General features: G+C 51.7%; 1 protein-coding gene across 1 annotated transcript in view; it reads right to left on the bottom strand.

The window, feature by feature from the left end:
- The window catches only part of LOC142908107 (histone demethylase UTY-like), a 163,249-nt gene extending 140,207 nt beyond the window's left edge, over positions 1–23,042 (bottom strand). The window contains exons 1-2 of the mRNA XM_076058334.1: positions 22,499–23,042; positions 11,308–11,371 (exon numbers count right to left, since the gene is read on the bottom strand). Coding sequence (XP_075914449.1) covers positions 11,308–11,371; positions 22,499–22,989 — 555 coding nt within the window. The 5' untranslated portion in view covers positions 22,990–23,042. The remainder of the gene's footprint in view (positions 1–11,307; positions 11,372–22,498) is intronic.
- Between the last annotated feature and the right edge of the window lie 3,266 nt (positions 23,043–26,308).

Here is a 26,308-nt window from a genome sequence, read left to right on the forward strand (position 1 = left end):
ACACTGTAACACACAGACTCAACACTGTACCACAGACTCAACACTGTAACAGACAGACTCAACACTGAAACACACTCACTGTAACACGCAGACTCAACACTGTAGCACGCAGACTCAACACTGTACCACACAGACTCAACACTGTAACACACAGACTCAACACTGTACCACAGACTCAACACTGTAACACAGACTCAACACTAACACGCAGACTCAACACTGTAACACACTCAACACTGTACCACAGACTCAACACTGTACCACAGACTCAACACTGTACCCGACTTAACACTGTATCACAGACTCAACACTGTATCACAGACTCAACACTGTATCACAGACTCAACACTGTACCACGCAGACTCAACACTGTAACACGCAGACTCAACACTGTAACACACAGACTCAACACTGTAACACACAGACTCAACACTGTAACAGACAGACTCAACACTGTACCACAGACTCAACACTGTAACACGCAGACTCAACACTGTAACACACAGACTCAACACTGTACCACAGACTCAACACTGTACCACAGACTCAACACTGTAACAGACTCAACACTGCAACACACAGACTCAACACTGCAACACACAGACTCAACACTGCAACACACAGACTCAACACTGTAACACACAGACTCAACACTGTACCACAGACTCAACACTGTAACACAGACTCAACACTGTACCACACAGACTCAACACTGTAACACACAGACTCAACACTGTAACACAGACTCAACACTGTACCACACAGACTCAACACTGTAACACACAGACTCAACACTGTAACACAGACTCAGACTTAATACTGTACCACAGATTCAACAATGTAACCCAGACTCAACACTGTAACACGCAGACTCAACACTGTACCCCAGAATCAACACTGTACCCGACTCAACACTGTACCCGACTCAACACTGTACCCGACTCAAAACTGTACCCGACTCAAAACTGTACCCGACTCAAAACTGTACCCGACTCAACACTGTACCCGACTCAACACTGTACCCGACTCAACACTGTACCCGACTCAACACTGTACCCGACTCAACACTGTAACCGACTCAACACTGTACCCGACTTAACACTGTACCCGACTCAACACTGTACCCGACTCAACACTAACACAGACTCAACACTGTAACACACAGACTCAACACTGTAACACACAGACTCAACACTGTAACACACAGACTCAACACTGTAACAGACTCAACACTGTAACACGCAGACTCAACACTGTAACACACAGACTCAACACTGTACCACAGACTCAACACTGTACCACAGACTCAACACTGTACCACAGACTCAACACTGTACCACAGACTCAACACTGTACCCCAGACTCAACACTGTACCCCAGACTCACCACTGTACCCGACTCAACAATGTAACACAGACTTAACACTGTACCACTGACACAACACTGTATCACAGACTCAACACTGTAACACACAGACTCAACACTGTAACACACAGACTCAACACTGTAACACACAGAGCCAACACTGTAACACAGACACAACACTGTAACACAGACTCAACACTGCAACACACAGACTCAACACTGCAACACACAGACTCAACACTGCAACACAGACTCAACACTGCAACACGCAGACTCAACACTGCAACACACAGACTCAACACTGCAACACGCAGACTCAACACTGCAATACACAGACTCAATACTGTACCACAGACTCAACACTGTACCACACAGACTCAACACTGTACCACACAGACTCAACACTGTAACACAGACTCAACACTGTAACAGACTCAACACTGTACCACAGACTCAACACTGTACCACAGACTCAACACTGTACCACAGACTCAACACTGTACCACAGACTCAACACTGTAACACGCAGAATCAACACTGTACCACGCAGACTCAACACTGTACCACGCAGACTCAACACTGTACCACAGACTCAACACTGTACCACAGACTCAACACTGTACCACAGACTCAGACTCAATACTGTACCACAGACTCAATACTGTACCACAGACTCAATACTGTACCACAGACTCAACACTGTAACACAGACTCAACACTGTAACACAGACTCAACACTGTAACACAGACTCAACACTGTACCACACAGACTCAACACTGTAACACACAGACTCAACACTGTAACACAGACTCAACACTGTAACACAGACTCAACACTATAACACAGACTCACCACTGTAACACACAGACTCACTGTACCAGACTCAACACTGTACCCGACTCACTGTACCACACATAATCAACACTGTAGCACAAAGACTCAACACTGTAACACACAGACTCAACACTGTACCACAGATTCAACACTGTAACACACTCAACAATGTAACAGACTCAACACTAACACACAGACTCAACACTGTACCACAGACTCAACACTGTAACACAGACTCAACACTGTACCACAGACTCAACACTGTACCACAGACTCACTGTACCACAGACTCAACACTGTAACACACAGACTCAACACTGTAACACACAAACTCAACACTGTAACACACAGACTCACCACTGTAACACACAGACTCACCACTGTAACACACAGACTCAACACTAACACAGACTCAACACTAACACGCAGACTCAACACTAACACGCAGACTCAACACTGTAACACACAGACTCAACACTGTAACACACAGACTCAACACTGTAACACACAGACTCAACACTGTAACACACAGACTCAACACTGTAACACACAGACTCAACACTTTAACACACAGACTCAACACTGTAACACACAGACTCAACACTAACACAGACTCAACACTAACACACAGACTCACCACTGTAACACACAGACTCAACACTAACACACAGACTCACCACTGTAACACACAGACTCAACACTGTACCACAGACTCAACTCTGTAACACAGACTCAACACTGTACCCGACTCAACACTGTAACACACAGATTCAACACTGTAACACAGACTCAACACTGTACCACAGACTCAACACTGTACCACAGACTCAACACTGTAGCACAGACTCAACACTGTAACACACAGACTCAACACTGTAACACACAGACTCAACACTGTAACACACAGACTCAACACTGTAACCGACTCAACACTGTAACCGACTCAACACTGTACCCGACTCAACACTGTACCCGACTCAACACTGTACCCGACTCAACACTGTACCCGACTCAACACTGTACCCGACTCAACACTGTACCCGACTCAACACTGTACCCGACTCAACACTGTACCCGATTCAACACTGTACCCGACTCAACACTGTACCCGACTCAACACTGTACCCGACTCAACACTGTACCCGACTCAACACTGTACCCGACTCAACACTGTACCAGACTCAACAATGTAACACAGACTCAACACTGTACCACTAACACAACACTGTACCACAGACTCAACACTAACACAGACTCAACACTGTAACACACAGACTCAACACTGTAACACACAGACTCAACACTGTACCACAGACTCAACACTGTACCACAGACTCAACACTGTACCCGACTCAACACTGTACCCGACTCAACACTGTACCCGACTCAACACTGTACCCGACTCAACACTGTACCCGACTCAACACTGTACCCGACTCAACACTGTACCCGACTCAACACTGTACCCGACTCAACACTGTACCACTGACACAACACTGTACCACAGACTCAACACTGTACCACTGACACAACACCAACACAGACTTAACACTAACACACAGACTTAACACTGTAACACACAGACTCAACACTGTACCACAGACTCAACACTGTACCACAGACTCAACACTGTACCACAGACTCAACACTGTACCACAGACTCAACACTGTACCACAGACTCAACACTGTACCCGACTCAACACTGTACCCGACTCAACACTGTACCCGACTCAACACTGTACCCGACTCAACACTGTACCCGACTCAACACTGTACCCGACTCAACACTGTACCCGACTCAACACTGTACCCGACACAACACTAACACAGACTCAACACTGTACCATAGACTCAACACTGTACCATAGACTCAACACTGTACCACGAACGCAACACTGCCCATAGACTCAACACTGTACCACTGACACAACACTGTAGCACACAGACTCAACACTGTACCACAGACTCAACACTGTACCACTGACACAACACTAACACAGACTTAACACTGTAACACAGACTCAACACTGTACCACAGACTCAACACTGTACCACAGACTCAACACTGTACCACAGACTCAACACTGTACCACAGACTCAACACTGTACCACAGACTCAACACTGTACCCGACTCAACACTGTACCCGACTCAACACTGTACCCGACTCAACACTGTACCCGACTCAACACTGTACCCGACTCAACACTGTACCCGACTCAACACTGTACCCGACTCAACACTGTACCCGACTCAACACTGTACCAGATTCAACACTGTACCCGACTCAACACTGTACCCGACTCAACACTGTACCCGACACAACACTAACACAGACTCAACACTGTACCATAGACTCAACACTGTACCATAGACTCAACACTGTACCATAGACTCAACACTGTACCACGAACGCAACACTGCCCGTAGACTCAGCACTGACCGTAGACTCAACACTGTACCACCACGCTCAACTCACGTTGACTGAAAATCACCACGGTCCCTTACGTTATGGCAAGCTTCAGGCCACTTTCTATAGTAGTGGGGAGTTCTTCCATTACTCGTACGATACATTTCATTAAAGCGTGTTTTAAAAAAAAAAGTATTTTAAAATATTACTTATTTATTTTACCAGGTGTAAGGCCCCACTGATATGCTATGTAGTTAGCCTATAACGAATGCCAGCTCAACGAAGCGGCGTTATTCATCACCACGTGGACATTTACAAAATACTCGAGTTTCTATAAACTCGTAGAGACCCATAGACCCACAGACCCATACACTCTAGAGACCCATTGACCTACAGAGATTTAGAGACTCGTATAGAATCGGAGACCCACAGAGTCCCACAGAAACCCATACGTATCGAAACCCATACTATAACCAAAGTATTTATTTATCAGGTAAGACCCCACTGAGCTACAATGTAGCTCTTTTTCAGAAGCGCCCTTGCTATCACAACATGATGGCTCAACAAGGTCGCTTATCATCATCACGTAGAAATTTCTAGCGGCCAAATATGGCAATCCCTCACCGACTCCGACCGTGGGGGGTTGTTGTTAGCTTCCTGAAAACCCCCGTGGTTTGGCAAAACCGCGGTTTGCAAGACTAAAGGCTTACAGAAGATAGGGGTTAGGCTCCAGAAAACCATCATTGTTGGCAAAAACGGTATACGCAACGTTATGCGTGGGTAACTTCAAAGCGTGGTAGGCAAAAACGGTATACGCAATGTGATGAGTGGGTAACTTGAAATTGTGGTAGGCAAAAACGGTATACGCAATGTGATGAGCGGGTAACTTCAAAGCGTGGTAGGCAAAAACGGTATATGCAATGTGATGCGTGGGTAACTTGAAATTGTGGTAGGCAAAAACGGTATACGCATTATGATGAGTGGGTAACTTGAAATTGTGGTAGGCAAAAACGGTATACGCAATGTGATGAGTGGGTAACTTGAAATTGTGGTAGGCAAAAACGGTATACGCATTATGATGAGTGGGTAACTTGAAATTGTGATAGGCAAAAACGGTATACGCAATGTGATGAGTGGGTAACTTGAAATTGTGGTAGGCAAAAACGGTATACGCATTATGATGAGTGGGTAACTTGAAATTGTGGTAGGCAAAAACGGTATACGCAATGTGATGAGTGGGTAACTTGAAATTGTGGTAGGCAAAAACGGTATACGCAATGTGATGAGTGGGTAACTTCAAAGCGTGGTAGGCAAAAACGCATGGCCTGCGAGGGATCGCTGCACTCCAAAACGCGCGGTGACAGATTCCGAACGTGGAGGGAAAAAAAAACCCGGAGGACTTGGGAGAAAAATCCACGTGACCACAGGCGGAGGGAGAGAGGGAGGAGAGAGAGAGAGACGCGCAAACTCCAAATATACAGCAGCAGGCATCGTGAGGGTCGGTATTGAAACCAACGACCTCCTGCATACCAGGCGAGGGAGATAACATCTCCTAGCCACCGGAGGCACCCCATATAAGTATACACATTTGATTGTTTTGACTTACACAGCGAGTTAGTCAATGGGGATTGAGCACAGTAACATCGTCACCGCCCCCCTGCCTCCCACCTGCCCGGCACCCACCTATCCTGCCAAACTACCGCAGACCACGCTTGCGAAAAATAATAGCGATGAAAGCAAATGCACGAAATGAACACTTAACATTGCTATCGTCACCGGGGGCAACGCAGTGGCTTCCGACTTCCTGCTGATACCTACGGCGTTCTCAGAGGCAGGCAGTGCGGAGCGAGGGGTGGAGGCTCGTGAAGGACGCTGCTGCTGCTGCCTGGAGGTTGGAGGCAGTCGCCCTCCAACAACAACAACAACGAAGGGCGGAGGAGCGAACACTCACAACAACGAGCGGAGCGCCGGGTGGCTAAAGCACAGCGGGTTGCCACAGCAGGGGGCACAGGTGGGTGCATCGGCCAGTCATCTCAGTCGGTCGACCCGTGAACACCCCCGCTGGGTCTGCCCCGTGACCTCCTGCCAGCGGGCGTTCGACACTTCACGTGGCCTCAACGTGCACCTTGCGTGGCACAAGCGTCGTTGGTGCCACCTGGCTGCCAACAAACGATCGCCAGGGGTTGGCGGCTTCTCATCATCGCGTGGAAATGAATCGCAGCCGCCAAGCACTAAAAAGAACCCCCAGTGCTCTTCGCTCATTTCTCAGGAGGGGGTTGGGTGGGGTCCACGTTCGCCGATGAGAAGTCATCGGCAGTGCGAGGGGTCCACCACGCATTTTAATCCACTGGGTTTGGACATCACCAGGGGGCCCCACTAAAGGTCACCAGGGGGCCCCACTAAAGGTCACCAGGGGGCCCCACTAAAGGCCACCAGGGGGCCCCACTAAAGGCCACCAGGGGGCCCCACTAAAGGCCACCAGGGGGTCGCAGTAAAGGCCACCAGGGGGCCCCACTAAAGGCCACCAGGGGGCCCCACTAAAGGCCACCAGGGGGCCCCACTAAAGGCCACCAGTGGCCGCACTAAAGGCCACCAGGGGGCCCCACTAAAGGCCACCAGGGGGTGAACTAAAGGCCACCAGGAGGCCCCACTAAAGGCCACCAGGGGGCACCACTAAAGGCCACCAGGAGGCACCACTAAAGGCCACCAGGGGGCACCACTAAAGGCCACCAGGGACCCCACTAAAGGCCACCTGGGGGCCCCACTAAAGGCCACCAGGGGGTCGCACTAAAGGCCACCAGGGGTCGCACTAAAGGCCACCAGGGGGCCCCACTAAAGGCCACCAGGGGGTCGCACTAAAGGCCACCAGGGGCCCCACTAAAGGCCACCAGGGGTCCCACTAAAGGTCACCAGGGGGCCCCACTAAAGGCCACCAGGGGGCCCCACTAAAGGCCACCAGGGGGCCCCACTAAAGGCCACCAGGGGGTCGCAGTAAAGGCCACCAGGGGGCCCCACTAAAGGCCACCAGGAGGCCCCACTAAAGGCCACCAGGAGGCCCCACTAAAGGCCACCAGGAGGCCCCACTAAAGGCCACCAGGGGACCCCACTAAAGGCCACCAGGGGGCTTGATGTCTAAACCACTGCTCCGCCACAAACAAAACGTACATGGGCCCTCTGACTGCACAAGCATTTGAAAGCAATTTAGGCCACATGATGTAGACGCTATTATTCCCACAGTGCAATGCTACCGAGGATGCTGCTGTGTTTCTCAGACGGTCCGCAGTGGTTTGACGGCGGGGGGCAATGCTGCAGGTGTAGGCAGTTTTTCCTCGTTACTCACGAACTTGCTATCCGCTATTGTGGCTATCGGCGAGTCGTTTGTGGAACTCTACACCACGACTGTATCGAGAAACACCACTAACCCGTCACACGCCAACCATCACCCCTACCCCCATCACACACCAACCATCACCCCTACCCCCATCACACACCAACCATCACCCCAAACCCCATCACACACCAACCATCACCCCTACCCCCATCACACACCAACCGTCACCCCTAACCCCGTCACACACCACCCATCACCCCTACCCCCATCACACACCAACCATTACCCCTACACCCATCACACACCAACCATCACCCCAACCCCCATCACACACCAACCATCACCCCTACCCCCGTGACACACCAACCATCACCCCAAACCCCATCACACACCAACCATCACCCCTACCCCCATCACACACCAACCATCACCCCTACCCCCATCACACACCAACCATCATCCCTACCCCCATCACACACCAACCATCACCCCCTACCCCCATCACACACCAACCATCACCCCTAACCCCATCACACACCAACCATCACCCCTACCCCCATCACACACCAACCATCACCCCCTACCCCCATCACACCAACCATCACCCCTACCCCCATCACACACCAACCATCACCCCTACCCCCATCACACACCAACCATCACCCCAAACCCCATCACACACCAACCATCACCCCCTACCCCCATCACATGCCAACGATCACCCCTACCCCCATCACACGCCAACCATCACCCCTACCCCCATCACACACCAACCATCACCCCTACCCCCATCACACACCAACCATCACCCCTACCCCCATCACACACCAACCATCACCACTACCCCATCACACACCAACCATCACCCCTACCCCCATAACACACCAACCATCACCCCATCACACACCAACCATCACCCCTACCCCCATCACACACCAACCATCACCCCATCACACACCAACCATCACCCCTACCCCCATCACACACCAACCATCACCCCATCACACACCAACCATCACCCCTACCCCCATCACACACCAACCATCACCCCTACCCCCATATCACCACTACCCCCATCACACACCAACCATCACCACTACCCCCATTACACACCAACCATCACCCCTACCCCCATCACACACCAACCATCACCCCTACCCCCATCACACACCAACCATCACCCCTACCCCCATCACACACCAACCATCACCCCTACCCCCATCACACACCAACCATCACCCCTACCCCATCACACACCAACCATCACCCCAAACCCCATCACACACCAACCATCACCACTACCCCCATCACACACCAACCATCACCCCTACCCCCATCACACACCAACCATCACCCCTACCCCATCACACACCAACCATCACCCCTACCCCATCACACACCAACCATCACCCCTACCCCCTTCACACACCAACCATCACCCCTACCCCATCACACACCAACCATCACCCCTACCCCATCACACACCAACCATCACCCCTACCCCATCACACACCAACCATCACCCCTACCCCCATCACACACCAACCATCACCCCTACCCCCATCACACACCAACCATCACCCCTGACCCCATCACAGGCCATCACACTAAACTAAAAACTATTTTTACTTTAGCAGGTAAGGCTACACTGAGCTATGTAACTCTATCACAAATTATATCTCAACAAAGTGACTTATCATCACGCATGTTGTTTATTATAAATGCAGAGGGGGGGAAAAATCCACGCGAACACGGAGAGAGAGAGAGAGAGACGCAAACTCCGAAAATTTAAAGCAGGCGTCGTAAGGGTCGGGATCGAACCCACGACCTCCTGTATACCAGGCGAGGTAGTCAACATCTCATAGCCACCGTGGCTCCCCACTACCAACTAACACCCCCTTATCCCCATCACACAAGCCACCAATATCCCAACGCGAACACGGACCCATCCAACAGCCTCGTCCACACCCTACACGAACATGCCTACCTCCAACACCGAGGCATAATCCATCTTGCAACGAAACACATCACGAAACTAACATCCTGCTCACCATCACCCCCCACTCACCAGCACAGCAAACCCCGTGACACACTCACCCCGCGTCACTCACCAAACCACGCAACGCTCACCCCTCCCCCACCACTGACAGACTCACTACCACCACACTCACTCACCACACTCACTCACTACACCCACTCACCACTCACCACACTCACTCACCACTCTCACTCACCACCCCCGTCTCCCCGCTACACTCACCCCGCGTCACTCACCAAACCACGCAACGCTCACCCCTCCCCCACCACTGACAGACTCACTACCACCACACTCACTACCACCACACTCACTCACCACTCTCACTCACTCACTACACCCACTCACCACACTCACTACCACCACACTCACTACCACCACACTCACTACCACCACACTCACTACCACCACACTGACTCACCACACTCACTCACTCACTACACCCACTCACCACTCTCACTCACCACACTCACTCACCACTCTCACTCACCATACTCACTCACCACACTCACTCACCACTCTCACTCACCACCCCCGTCTCCCCGCTACACTCACCCCGCGTCAATCACCAACCACCCAACGCTCACCCCTCCCCCACCACTGACAGACTCACTACCACCACACTCACTCACCACTCTTACTCACCACTCTCACTCACCACTCACTCACTCACTACACCCACTCACCACTCTCACTCACTCACCACACCCACTCACCACTCTCACTCACCACACTCACTCACCACACTCACTACCACCACACTCACTCACCACACTCACTAACACCACACTCACCACACCCACTCACCACACTCACTCACCACCCCCGTCTCCCCGCGTCACTCACCCCGCGTCACTCACCACTCACCCCCCGTGACACTCACCAACTCACCACACGCGACAAACTTCGCGCGAGAACACTCACCACGGGCGACACCCGCGTTACCCCCCCCCCCCGCCAACTCACCACCTCACGCTCACCACCTCACGCTCACCACCCCCACCCCTCACCACCCCCCCCTCCCCCTCCCACCGCGCCATCTTAGCTCGCAATTACAGCGAGCGGCCATTATGGCGCTGAGATTTTAATCAAAAGTACACCCAGAGACGACGCGCAGCTCCGGTTAACGTCTCTCCCCTCCTCCCTCCCTCCCCACGTGGTTACAAGGGGGTCCCCACCCGCCCAACACCCTCGAGTGGGGGTGAGCGAAGGGGGTACCCGAACCCCACCCCCCGAGAGATGTGGGGTGGTGGTCATAGGCCCCGAGGCCACACTACGGGGTGACAGCGCCGCTCGGATAGTTTGGCCTGCCGGGTGAGGACGCGCCTCACCTTGGCGAGCAGGGTCCGCCGAGCCGCCTCCTCGGGGCCCGGCCGAGTGAATCCGAAGAGGCAGCTGAGGGTGATGAAGGGAAGGGGGTAGAGGGTAGGTTGGGTAAGGGTTGGTGGGGTGGGTTGGTGGGTAGGTTGGTGGGTAGGTTGGTGTGGTAGGTTGGTGTGGTGGGTTGGTGTGGTAGGTTGGTGGGTAGGTTGGTGGGTAGGTTGGGTAAGGGTTGGTGGGTAGGTTGGTGTGGTAGGTTGGTGTGGTAGGTTGGTGGGGTAGAGGGTAGGTTGGGTAAGGGTTGGTGTGGTAGGTTGGTGGGTAGGTTGGTGTGGTGGGGTTGGTGGGTAGGTTGGTGTGGTGGGGTTGGTGTGGTAGGGTCGGTGGGGTAGAGTTGGTGGGGTAGGGTTGGTGGGGTAGGGTTGGTGGGGTAAGGTTGGTGTGGTGGGTTGGTGTGGTGGGTTGGTGTGGTAGGTTGGTGGGTAGGTTGGTGTGGCGGGATCGGTGTGGCAGGGTCGGTGGGGCAGAGTTAGTGGGGTAGGGTTGGTGGCGTGGGGTCGGTGGGGTAGGGTTGGTGGGGACAGACGGGAGAGGAGAGCGTGAGATAGACACGGAGGACACAGACGTGGAGATAGACGTGGAAGTTAGACACGGTGGTGGGAACGAGGGGCGTGGGAGACAAGACACAGAGACACGGAGACACAGACAGACGAACAAAAGAGACACAGAGACACCGAGAGTTCAGCGAGAAGAGAGACGAGACGGAGGCTCAGAGAGACACACAAGCGGACAGGAAAGTTGACAGACAGATGCACACAGACACAGTCGATTACACATCCGTACCACTTACATAGACACGTGTCTACAATACACAGAGACATACGGCCCTACCATACACAAGGGCAAAGATCCCCCGTGTAGCCTGTAACAGGCTGTAGGGGCAAGTGCTGTTAGCGAGTATCAGCGCATGTGAAGGCTACCGGCACTGTGGCACACGAGGGGGTGGGTGACCAGCAACCACGCCCGGCCGCCTTTGTCTCCCCCCAGTGGCGATGTTTACTACACACACCGCACCAGGTACTCATTTGAGACTGAGTCGACCTAGGGGAGGAGGCCCGGAGGCAATTCAGATAATCGTCACTGGTGCTGTTGGCTGTGAGCCGGGAATCGAACTCGGATCGCCGGGTAGGTAGGAGGGGCAGCGCGCTAACCATTGCACCACCGCTCCCCACACAGGTAGACACAACACGCATACACACACTGACAGACACACACTGACAGACACTCACATACACACACTGACAGACACACACTGACAGACACACTCACATACACACACTGACAGACACACACTCACATACACACACTGACAGACACACACTCACATACACACACTGACAGACACACACTCACATACACACACTGACAGACACACACTCACATACACACACTGACAGACACACACTCACATACACACACTGACAGACACACACTCACATACACACACACACATAGACACACTGACATACACACACACTGACATACTCACACTGACACACACACATACACACACACATACACACACTGACACACATACACACACTGACACACACACACTGACATACACACACACTGACAGACACACACTCACATACACACACTGACATAGACACACCACACAACACGCGTACACACACTGACACACACACATAGACACACTGACATACACACACACTGACATAGACACACTGGGAGACGTGTAACGTGCCCCACATACAGTTCACAGGTACTGTATATGACAAAGATCCCCCGTGTAGCCTCTAACAGGCTGTAGGGGCAAGTGCTGTTAGCGAGCAGCAGCTGTGAAGGCTACCGGCACTGTGGCACACGAGGGGGTGGGTGGGTGGCCAGCAACCCACGCCCGCCCGGCCGCCTTTGTCTCCCCCCGGTGGCGATGTTTACTACACACACCGCACTGTGTACTCATTAGAGACACAGTCGACCTGTATAGACAACACGCACACACGTAGGCAAAACACCCATTCAAAAGACAGGCACTCGCCACCAATCAATTGCTCATACCCCAACACACACGAGCCAACACCCATAGCGAAACGCTACAACAGCATGGAACTAACAACCGCTAACCACCACCAACAACACTATTCCCAAAAGTACAGCCACCGCGACTGTCACTATCACCACAGCCTCCACCACCACCATCGTAACCAACCATAGCCTCCATCACCACCATAGCCTCTACCACCACCATTGTAACCACCAACACGAACTCCAACTACCACCATAGCCTCTACCACCACCACCATAACCACCAACACGAACTCCAACTACCACCATAGCCTCCATCACCACCATAGCCTCTACCACCACCATCGTAACCATCATCACTAACTCCACCACCACTACTACCGTAGCCTCCGCCACCACCATTACCACTAACACTAACTCCACCACCATCATCACTAACTCCACTACCACCGTAGCCTCCGCCACCACCACCATAACCACCAACACTAACTCCACCACCACTACTACCGTAGCCTCCGCCACCACCATAACCACCATCACTAACTCCACCACCACCACAACCACCAACACTAACTCCACCACCACCATAACCACCAACACTAACTCCACCACCACTACCACCGTAGCCTCCACCACCATCACTAACTCCACCACAACTACCAACACTAACTCCACCACCACCATAACCACCAACACTAACTCCACCACCACCATCACTAACTCCACCACCACCATAACCACCAACACTAACTCCACCACCACCACAACCACCATCACTAACTCCACCACCACCATAACCATCATCACTAACTCCACCACCACTAACACCGTAGCCTCCACCACCACCATGACCACCATCACTAACTCCACCACCACCACTACCACCATCACTAACTCCACCACCACCACAACCACCAACACTAACTCCACCACCACCACCACAACCACCATCACTAACTCCACCACCACCATAACCATCATCACTAACTCCACCACCACTAACACCGTAGCCTCCACCACCACCATGACCACCATCACTAACTACACCACCACCATAACCACCATCACTAACTCCACCACCACCACAACCACCAACACTAACTCCACCACCACCATAACCACCATCACTAACTCCACCACCACCATAACCACCATCACCAACTCCACCACCACCACAACCACCATCACTAACTCCACCACCACCACAACCACCAACACTAACTCCACCACCACAACCACCAACACTAACTCCACCACCACCACAACCACCAACACTAACTCTACCACCACCACCACAACCACCAACACTAACTCCACCACCACAACCACCAACACTAACTCCACCACCACCACAACCACCAACACTAACTCCACCACCACCATAACCACCATCACTAACTCCACCACCACCATAACCATCATCACTAACTCCACCACGACTAACACCGTAGCCTCCACCAACACCACCACCATGACCACCATCACTAACTCCACCACCACCACTATCACTAACTCCACCACCACCATAACCACCATCACTAACTCCACCACCACCACAACCACCAACACTAACTCCACCACCACCATAACCACCAACACTAACTCCACCACCACCATAACCACCATCACTAACTCCACCACCACCATAACCACTATCACTAACTCCACCACCACTACCACCGTAGCCTCCGCCACCACCACCATAACCACCATCACTAACTCCACCACCACCATAACCACCAACACTAACTCCACCATCACCACCAACACTAACTCCACCACCACCACCAACACTAACTCCACCACCACCATAACCACCAACACTAACTCCACCACCACCATAACCACCAACACTAACTCCACCACCACCACCAACACTAACTCCACCACCATAACCACCAACACTAACTCCACCACCATAACCACCAACACTAACTCCACCACCACCATAACCACCAACACTAACTCCACCACCACTACCATCGTAGCCTCCGCCAACACCACCAAAACCATTATAACCACCAACGCCAAACACCGCCATAAGAACCACCAACTCCACCACCATCATAACCACCAACATTAACTCCAACACCACCAAAACCACCAACGCTAACTCCAACACCACCAGCCCTCCACCAAAATCACCACCACCATTCACCAACCCCCGCCCCCCTCCCCCAAGGCCCTCTCTCACATCGTCAACCAAGGATAATGATGGTGGTGCTGTTCACAAATAAACATCGTCACGCGTTGGTGTTGACGAGGTGAATGGATTTTGTTTTCCCTTCGCGAGGTTGACACGAGGTGAACTTTAGTTTTGAGTGTTCATGTGTGATGTCAACTATTGTTGAAGTGATGATGTGGTGGTGGCGAGTAGGTGGATGATTGGTCGATGTAGCGATTAGCTAATTGGTAGTTATAGTGAGTAGGTGGGTGGTTAATAGTTATCGTGAGTAGGTGAGTCGCTTGTAGTTGTGGTTAGCTGAGCAGGTGTGGTGGGTAGGTGGGTGGTTTTACTTGTAGTGGTTAGTTAGTTGATAGTTAACAGGTGGATTATGGTGGGTGGATTGTTGGTAATTACGTGATTGGTGGTGGTCGCAAGTCTTTAGTGGTAGCTGTATGTGGTTTGTAGTTGCATGTGCTTAGTGGTAGTTGCATGTGGTTGGTGCTAGTTGCATGTGGTTAGTGAGAGTCGTATCTGGTTAGTGGTGGTTGTTAGTAACTAGTTGTTGCATGTGGTTAGTGAGAGATGTATCTGGTTAGTGGTGAGTGTTAGTAGGTAGTTGTTGCATGTGGTTAGTGAGAGATGTATCTGGTTAGTGGTGGTTGTTAGTAGGTAGTTGTTGCATGTGGTTAGTGAGAGATGTATCTGGCTAGTGGTGGTTGTTAGTAGGTAGTTGTTGCATGTGGTTAGTGAGAGATGTATCTGGATAGTGGTGGGTGTTAGTAGGTAGTTGTTGCATGTGGTTAGTGAGAGATGTATCTGGTTAGTGGTGGTTGTTAGTAGGTAGTTGTTGCATGTGGTTAGTGAGAGATGTATCTGGTTAGTGGTGGGTGTGAGTTGGTAGTTGTTGCATGTGGTTAGTGAGAGATGTATCTGTTTAGTGGTGGGTTTGAGTTGGTAGTTGTTGCATGTGGTTAGTGAGAGATGTATCTGGATAGTGGTGGGTGTTAGTAGGTAGTTGTTGCATGTGGTTAGTGAGAGATGTATCTGGTTAGTGGTGGGTTTGAGTTGGTAGTTGTTGCATGTGGTTAGTGAGAGATGTATCTGGTTAGTGGTGGGTGTGAGTTGGTAGTTGTTGCATGTGGTTAGTGAGAGATGTATCTGGTTAGTGGTGGTTGTTAGTAGGTAGTTGTTGCATGTGGTTAGTGAGAGATGTATCTGGTTAGTGGTGGGTTTGAGTTGGTAGTTGTTGCATGTGGTTAGTGAGAGATGTATCTGGTTAGTGGTGGTTGTTAGTAGGTAGTTGTTGCATGTGGTTAGTGAGAGATGTATCTGGTTAGTGGTGGTTGTTAGTAGGTAGTTGTTGCATGTGGTTAGTGAGAGTCGTATCTGGTTAGTGGTGGGTTTGAGTTGGTAGTTGTTGCATGTGGTTAGTGAGAGATGTATCTGGTTAGTGGTGGTTGTTAGTTGGTAGTTGTTGCATGTGGTTAGTGAGAGTCGTATCTGGTTAGTGGTGGGTGTTAGTAGGTAGTTGTTGCATGTGGTTAGTGAGAGTCGTATCTGGATAGCGGTGGTTGTTAGTAGGTAGTTGTTGCATGTGGTTAGTGAGAGATGTATCTGGATAGTGGTGGTTGTTAGTTGGTAGTTGTTGCATGTGGTTAGTGAGAGATGTATCTGGATAGTGGTGGTTGTTAGTAGGTAGTTGTTGCATGTGGTTAGTGAGATATGCATCTGGTTAGTGGTGGGTGTTAGTAGGTAGTTGTTGCATGTGGTTAGTGAGAGATGTATCTGGTTAGTGGTGGGTTTGAGTTGGTAGTTGTTGCATGTGGTTAGTGAGAGTCGTATCTGGTTAGTGGTGGTTGTTATTAGGTAGTTGTTGCATGTGGTTAGTGAGAGATGTATCTGGATAGTGGTGGGTGTTAGTAGGTAGTTGTTGCATGTGGTTAGTGAGAGATGTATCTGGTTAGTGGTGGGTTTGAGTTGGTAGTTGTTGCATGTGGTTAGTGAGAGATGTATCTGGATAGTGGTGGTTGTTAGTAACTAGTTGTTGCATGTGGTTAGTGAGAGATGTATCTGGTTAGTGGTGGGTTTGAGTTGGTAGTTGTTGCATGTGGTTAGTGAGAGATGTATCTGGATAGTGGTGGGTGTTAGTAGGTAGTTGTTGCATGTGGTTAGTGAGAGATGTATCTGGTTAGTGGTGGGTGTTAGTTGGTAGTTGTTGCATGTGGTTAGTGAGAGATGTATCTGGTTAGTGGTGGTTGTTAGTAGGTAGTTGTTGCATGTGGTTAGTGAGAGATGTATCTGGTTAGTGGTGGGTGTTAGTAGGTAGTTGTTGCATGTGGTTAGTGAGAGATGTATCTGGTTAGTGGTGGGTGTTAGTTGGTAGTTGTTGCATGTGGTTAGTGAGAGATGTATCTGGTTAGTGGTGGTTGTTAGTAGGTAGTTGTTGCATGTGGTTAGTGAGAGATGTATCTGGATAGTGGTGGGTGTTAGTAGGTAGTTGTTGCATGTGGTTAGTGAGAGATGTATCTGGTTAGTGGTGGTTGTTAGTAGGTAGTTGTTGCATGTGGTTAGTGAGAGATGTATCTGGATAGTGGTGGGTGTTAGTAGGTAGTTGTTGCATGTGGTTAGTGAGAGATGTATCTGGTTAGTGGTGGGTGTGAGTTGGTAGTTGTTGCATGTGGTTAGTGAGAGATGTATCTGGTTAGTGGTGGGTTTGAGTTGGTAGTTGTTGCATGTGGTTAGTGAGAGATGTATCTGGTTAGTGGTGGGTTTGAGTTGGTAGTTGTTGCATGTGGTTAGTGAGAGATGTATCTGGTTAGTGGTGGGTGTGAGTTGGTAGTTGTTGCATGTGGTTAGTGAGAGATGTATCTGTTTAGTGGTGGGTTTGAGTTGGTAGTTGTTGCATGTGGTTAGTGAGAGATGTATCTGGATAGTGGTGGGTGTTAGTAGGTAGTTGTTGCATGTGGTTAGTGAGAGATGTATCTGTTTAGTGGTGGGTTTGAGTTGGTAGTTGTTGCATGTGGTTAGTGAGAGATGTATCTGTTTAGTGGTGGGTTTGAGTTGGTAGTTGTTGCATGTGGTTAGTGAGAGATGTATCTGTTTAGTGGTGGTTGTTAGTTGGTAGTTGTTGCATGTGGTTAGTGAGAGATGTATCTGGTTAGTGGTGGTTGTTAGTAGGTAGTTGTTGCATGTGGTTAGTGAGAGATGTATCTGGATAGTGGTGGATGTTAGTAGGTAGTTGTTGCATGTGGTTAGTGAGAGATGTATCTGGTTAGTGGTGGGTGTTAGTAGGTAGTTGTTGGATGCGGTTAGTGAGAGATGTATCTGGATAGCGGTGGTTGTTAGTTGGTAGTTGTTGCATGTGGTTAGTGAGAGATGTATCTGGATAGTGGTGGATGTTAGTAGGTAGTTGTTGCATGTGGTTAGTGAGAGTCGTATCTGGTTAGTGGTGGGTTTGAGTTGGTAGTTGTTGCATGTGGATGGTGCATGTTGCATGTGGTTAGTGAGAGATGTATCTGGATAGTGGTGGTTGTTAGTAGGTAGTTGTTGGATGCGGTTAGTGAGAGATGTATCTGGATAGTGGTGGTTGTTAGTAGGTAGTTGTTGGATGCGGTTAGTGAGAGATGTATCTGGATAGCGGTGGTTGTTAGTAGGTAGTTGTTGCATGTGGATGGTGAGAGATGTATCTGGTTAGTGGTGGGTTTGAGTTGGTAGTTGTTGCATGTGGATGGTGCTAGTTGCATGCGGTTATTGAGAGATGTATCTGGATAGTGGTGGTTGTTAGTAGGTAGTTGTTGCATGTGGTTAGTGAGAGATGTATCTGGATAGCGGTGGTTGTTAGTAGGTAGTTGTTGCATGTGGATGGTGCTAGTTGCATGTGGATGGTGCTAGTTGCATGTGGTTATTGTAGGCGCTGGGTTGTAGGTGCGACAAGACGAGGTGAAGGACGAAGATGATTTGACCGCGTTTGCTCCGGCGGACGAGGTGAATCTCGGGAGGCTTTCACCTTTCCTCGTCAATTCGCCACACCCACCCCCAACAATCCAGAGGCCACACCAATCGCCCATCATCAACACATGGGAGGCTGACGAGGTGCGGAATAAGAATCCCCTTGTCATCCACCATGAACCACGGGAAGAGACGTGAAGAGGTAAGCTACCAGTCCCCTCATCCACCATCACCATGGAGAGAAGTGAAGAGGTGAGCTACCAATCCCCTCATCCACCAGCACGGAGCGAAGTGAAGAGGTGAGCTACCAATCCCCTCATCCACTACCACCACCTGCACGGAGTGAAGTGAAGAGGTGAGCTACCAATCCCCTCATCCACCACTACGAAGTGAAGAGGTGAGCTACCAATCCCCTCATCCACTACCACGAAGTGAAGAGGTGAGCTACCAATCCCCTCATCCACTACGGAGTGAAGTGAAGAGGTGAGCTACCAATCCCCTCATCCACCACCACGAAGTGAAGAGGTGAGCTACCAATCCCCTCATCCACCACCACCACCAGCACGGAGTGAAGTGAAGAGGTGAGCTACCAATCCCCTCATCCACCACTACGAAGTGAAGAGGTGAGCTACCAATCCCCTCATCCACCACCACCACGAAGTGAAGAGGTGAGCTACCAATCCCCTCATCCACTACCACGAAGTGAAGAGGTGAGCTACCAATCCCCTCATCCACCACCACGAAGTGAAGAGGTGAGCTACCAATCCCCTCATCCACCACCACCAGCACGAAGTGAAGAGGTGAGCTACCAATCCCCTCATCCACCACGGAGTGAAGTGAAGAGGTGAGCTACCAATCCCCTCATCCACCACCACCAGCACGAAGTGAAGAGGTGAGCTACCAATCCCCTCATCCACCACGGAGTGAAGTGAAGAGGTGAGCTACCAATCCCCTCATCCACCACTACGAAGTGAAGAGGTGAGCTACCAATCCCCTCATCCACCACCACCACGAAGTGAAGAGGTGAGCTACCAATCCCCTCATCCACTACCACGAAGTGAAGAGGTGAGCTACCAATCCCCTCATCCACCACTACGAAGTGAAGAGGTGAGCTACCAATCCCCTCATCCACCACCACCACGAAGTGAAGAGGTGAGCTACCAATCCCCTCATCCACCACCACGAAGTGAAGAGGTGAGCTACCAATCCCCTCATCCACCACCACCAGCACGAAGTGAAGAGGTGAGCTACCAATCCCCTCATCCACCACGGAGTGAAGTGAAGAGGTGAGCTACCAATCCCCTCATCCACCACCACCAGCACGAAGTGAAGAGGTGAGCTACCAATCCCCTCATCCACCACGGAGTGAAGTGAAGAGGTGAGCTACCAATCCCCTCATCCACCACCACCACGAAGTGAAGAGGTGAGCTACCAATCCCCTCATCCACCACAAAGTGAAGAGGTGAGCTACCAATCCCCTCATCCACCACCACGGAGTGAAGTGAAGAGGTGAGCTACCAATCCCCTCATCCACTACCACCACGAAGTGAAGAGGTGAGCTACCAATCCCCTCATCCACCACCACGAAGTGAAGAGGTGAGCTACCAATCCCCTCATCCACCACCACGGAGTGAAGAGGTGAGCTACCAATCCCCTCATCCACCACCAGCACAGAGTGAAGAGGTGAGCTACCAATCCCCTCATCCACCACCACCACCACGGAGTGAAGAGGTGAGCTACCAATCCCCTCATCCACCACCACGAAGTGAAGAGGTGAGCTACCAATCCCCTCATCCACCACCACCAGCACGAAGTGAAGAGGTGAGCTACCAATCCCCTCATCCACCACGGAGTGAAGTGAAGAGGTGAGCTACCAATCCCCTCATCCACCACCACCACCACGGAGTGAAGAGGTGAGCTACCAATCCCCTCATCCACCACCACGAAGTGAAGAGGTGAGCTACCAATCCCCTCATCCACCACCACCAGCACGAAGTGAAGAGGTGAGCTACCAATCCCCTCATCCACCACGGAGTGAAGTGAAGAGGTGAGCTACCAATCCCCTCATCCACCACCACCACGGAGTGAAGAGGTGAGCTACCAATCCCCTCATCCACCACGAAGTGAAGAGGTGAGCTACCAATCCCCTCATCCACCACCAGCACGAAGTGAAGAGGTGAGCTACCAATCCCCTCATCCACCACCAGCACGAAGTGAAGAGGTGAGCTACCAATCCCCTCATCCACCACCACCACGGAGTGAAGTGAAGAGGTGAGCTACCAATCCCCTCATCCACCACTACCACCAGCACGAAGTGAAGAGGTGAGCTACCAATCCCCTCATCCACCACCAAGTGAAGAGGTGAGCTACCAATCCCCTCATCCACCACCAAGTGAAGAGGTGAGCTACCAATCCCCTCATCCACCACCAAGTGAAGAGGTGAGCTACCAATCCCCTCATCCACCACCAAGTGAAGAGGTGAGCTACCAATCCCCTCATCCACCACCAAGTGAAGAGGTGAGCTACCAATCCCCTCATCCACCACCAAGTGAAGAGGTGAGCTACCAATCCCCTCATCCACCACCACGGAGTGAAGTGAAGAGGTGAGCTACCAATCCCCTCATCCACCACCACCACCACGGAGTGAAGTGAAGAGGTGAGCTACCAATCCCCTCATCCACCACCACCAGCACGAAGTGAAGAGGTGAGCTACCAATCCCCTCATCCACCACCACCAGCACGAAGTGAAGAGGTGAGCTACCAATCCCCTCATCCACCACGGAGTGAAGTGAAGAGGTGAGCTACCAATCCCCTCATCCACCACCACCAGCACGAAGTGAAGAGGTGAGCTACCAATCCCCTCATCCACTACCACCACCACGGAGTGAAGTGAAGAGGTGAGCTACCAATCCCCTCATCCACCACCACCACCAGCACGAAGTGAAGAGGTGAGCTACCAATCCCCTCATCCACCACCACGGAGTGAAGAGGTGAGCTACCAATCCCCTCATCCACCACCACCACCAGCGACTCTTCACCTGTCGAGGGCTCGGATCGACTCCCGCTCGTGTGAGCTGAGACCGCCGCCGCCGCCTTCACCGCCACCCTCGCTCCCGTTCCCGCCGCCGCCGCCGTTCTTGCCGTTACCACCACCACCAGCAGCACCACCACCACAACCACCACCACCAACAACAACAACGTTGTTGCTGCTGCTGTTGTGACTACTACAGCCGCTTCCTTTGTCGTTGTCTTTCTCGCTGCTGCTGCTGTCACCACCACCACCACAACCACCACCACCGCCGCCGTTGTTGTTGTTGCCACCGCCGCTGCTGCTGTTCTCTCCGCTGACGGCGCGATGGTGGCTGCTGCTGCTGCTGCTGCTGTTGTTGTTGTTGCTGCTCTCGCTGTTGTTGCCGCCGCCGCCGCTGTTGTTGTTGTTGTTGCCGCTGCTGCTGTTGTTGTCGTCGTTGTTGTTGTTGTCGGCGCGCGCGCTCGCCCTCTCCGCCGCCGCCATCTTTGGCTGGGGCATCGCCCGGCGCGCGCGACGCTGGGGGGGGGGCGGCGGTGGGGGAGGGGGGCGGGGAGAGTGGGAGGGGCTTAATGGGGGCGTGGACTTTAAGGGGGGAGGTGGTGGAACTTAATAACACCCCCCTTTAGCCCCCCCCCTCTTCCACGACGAAAGGGCGAGTGGGAGGGGCTAAATAATCCCCCCCCTTGCCCCCACGATGAAGGGGCGAGTGGGAGGGGCGACTGGGAGGGGCTAAATATGGGCGTGGGAGGAGCTAAATAACCCCCCCTCCACGATGAAGGGGCGAGTGGGAGGGGCTAAATAACCCCCCACTCCCCCCCTTCACGACGAAAGGGCGAGTGGGAGGGGCTAAATAACCCCCCCACTTCCCCCCTTCACGATGTAGGGGCGAGTGGGAGGGGCTAAATAACCCCCCCCCTTGCCCCCACGATGAAGGGGCGAGTGGGAGGGGCGACTGGGAGGGGCTAAATAGGGGCGTGGGAGGAGCTAAATAACTTCCCCTCCACGATGAAGGGGCGAGTGGGAGGGGCTAAATAACCCCCCCACTCCCCCCCTTCACGACGAAAGGGCGAGTGGGAGGGGCTAAATAATCCCCCCTTGCCCCCACGTTGAAGGGGCGACTGGGAGGGGCTAAATATGGGCGTGGGAGGAGCTAAATAACCCCCCCTCCACGATGAAGGGGCGAGTGGGAGGGGGTTAAATAAGCCCCCCCATTACCCCCACGATGAAGGGGCGAGTGGGAGGGGGTTAAATAACCCCCCCTTACGTCCCCTCCACGATGAAGGGGCGAGTGGGAGGGGCGAGTGGGAGGGGCTAAATAGGGGCATGGGAGGGGCTAAATAACCCCCTCCCTTCCCTCCTCCACGATTAAGGTGCGAGTGGGAGGGGTTAAATAACCCCCCCCTTACCCCCACGATGAAGGGGCGAGTGGGAGGGGCTAAATAAGTCCCAACCCCCCTTCCCGATGAAGGGGTGAGTGGGAGGGGCTAAGTCAACCACCCTCCCCTTCCCCCCATTCACGACGAAGGGGCGGTGCCAGCGCGTGATGTGGGGCGGGGATTTTAGTGGTGGGGGGAGGGGGGGGCGAGAGGGTGACGGGGCTGGGGAGATCTTAAGGCGTCACGTTGAGCGAACGAAGTAGCCTGGGGGGGAGGGGAGGGGTCGGGGTTAGAACCCCCTCGGGCCTAGGGGTCACATCTAGATCTGAGACCCCCTCCCCTCGGCTCCTCCCTCCCACTTGCGTGGGGGGGAGGGTATAGAATCAGAATCAATGTATTGATACTGGAGGAATCCGATGAGCTATAAAGCTCTTCCCCCCCCCCACCCCCCACCCCACACACAGGAACTGAAGGGGTGAGGCTCTGGGCGTGTCCACCTGGGACCTGCGCTAATCCAAGGGGCGAGACCACGTGTGGTTGGACGTCTGTGATCAAGAGCTTTGAAGCTCATCGGATTCCTCCGGCATGAATGCGTCCTGATTTAGCAGCGGGCCGTGGGCCTGTGTGGGCGTGAGTGGTCTATTTGCTATACTGTGAGTAAGTGTCGTCAGTTTTAACCGCGTGTTTATTGTGCGCTTGTTTTACGGTGCACCGTGACTATTTTCTTTGTGAAGGGCGCTCAGTGCGCGTAGACGAAATGAAGTTGGATTGAAGTGGGTGACATCTGAGCGGGCTTTGGTTGGGTCACTGTGGGTGACATCTGAGCGGGCCGAGGAGATCAGAATCATCGTAAGCGGTTGTATTGGGTTAGATCGCGTAAATATATAAATGTTGTGTCGTTAAACCCACCGCCACCCGACACAGCCAATTAGTAAGGGGCTTAAATTTTGATTTAAAGGGGCTTGTCACGTTAACAGAACGTGGTTCACAACTCATGGTTTACGTGATAAACCTTCACCAATTGGGGTTTGTCACGTTAACAGAACGTGGTACACAACTCATGGTTCACGTGATAAACCTTCACCAATTGGGGCTTGTCACGTTAACAGAACGTGGTTCACAACTCATGGTTTACGTGATAAACCTTCACCAATTGGGGGTTCTCACGTTAACAGAACGTGGTTCACAACTCATGGTTTACGTGATAAACCTTCACCAATTGAGGCTTGTCACGTTAACAGAACGTGGTACACAACTCATGGTTTACGTGATAAACCTTCACCAATTGGGCTTGTCACGTTAACAGAACGTGGTTCACAACTCATGGTTTACGTGATAAACCTTCACCAATTGGGCTTGTCACGTTAACAGAACGTGGTTCACAACTCATGGGTTACGTGATAAACCTTCACCAATTGGGCTTGTCACGTTAACAGAACGTGGTACACAACTCATGGGTTACGTGATAAACCTTCACCAATTGGGGGTTCTCACGTTAACAGAACGTGGTTCACAACTCATGGTTTACGTGATAAACCTTCACCAATTGGGCTTGTCACGTTAACAGAACGTGGTTCACAACTCATGGGTTACGTGATAAACCTTCACCAATTGGGCTTGTCACGTTAACAGAACGTGGTACACAACTCATGGGTTACGTGATAAACCTTCACCAATTGGGGGTTCTCACGTTAACAGAACGTGGTTCACAACTCATGGTTTACGTGATAAACCTTCACCAATTGGGCTTGTGACGTTAACAGAACGTGGTTCACAACTCGTGGTTTACGTGATAAACCTTCAACAATTGGGGGTTCTCACGTTAACAGAACGTGGTTCACAACTCATGGGTTACGTGATAAACCTTCACCAACTGAGGCTTGTCACGTTAACAGAACGTGGTTCACAACTCATGGTTCACGTGATAAACCTTCACCAATTGGGGGTTGTCACGTTAACAGAACGCGGTTCACAACTCATGGTTTACGTGATAAACCTTCACCAATTGGGGTTTGTCACGTTAACAGAACGTGGTTCACAACTCATGGTTTACGTGATAAACCTTCACCAATTGGGGGTTCTCTCGTATACAGAACATGGTACACAACTCATGGTTTACGTGATAAACCTTCACCAATTGGGGTTTGTCACGTTAACAGAACGCGGTTCACAACTCTTGGTTTACGTGATAAACCTTCACCAATTGGGGCTTGTCTCGTTAACAGAACGTGGTTCACAACTCATGGTTTACGTGATAAACCTTCACCAACTGGGGCTTGTCTCGTTAACAGAACGTGGTTCACAACTCATGGTTTACGTGATAAACCTTCACCAACTGGGGCTTGTCTCGTTAACAGAACGTGGTTCACAAATCGTGGTTTACGTGATAAACCTTCACCAATTGGGGCTTGTCTCGTTAACAGAACGTGGTTCACAACTCA

The sequence above is a fragment of the Petromyzon marinus genome (genome assembly GCF_048934315.1).
Source record: "Petromyzon marinus isolate PM22_M1 ecotype Great Lakes invasive population chromosome 70 unlocalized genomic scaffold, UKy_Petmar_22M1.pri1.0 chr70_unloc.2, whole genome shotgun sequence".
Classification (NCBI taxonomy): domain Eukaryota; kingdom Metazoa; phylum Chordata; class Hyperoartia; order Petromyzontiformes; family Petromyzontidae; genus Petromyzon; species Petromyzon marinus.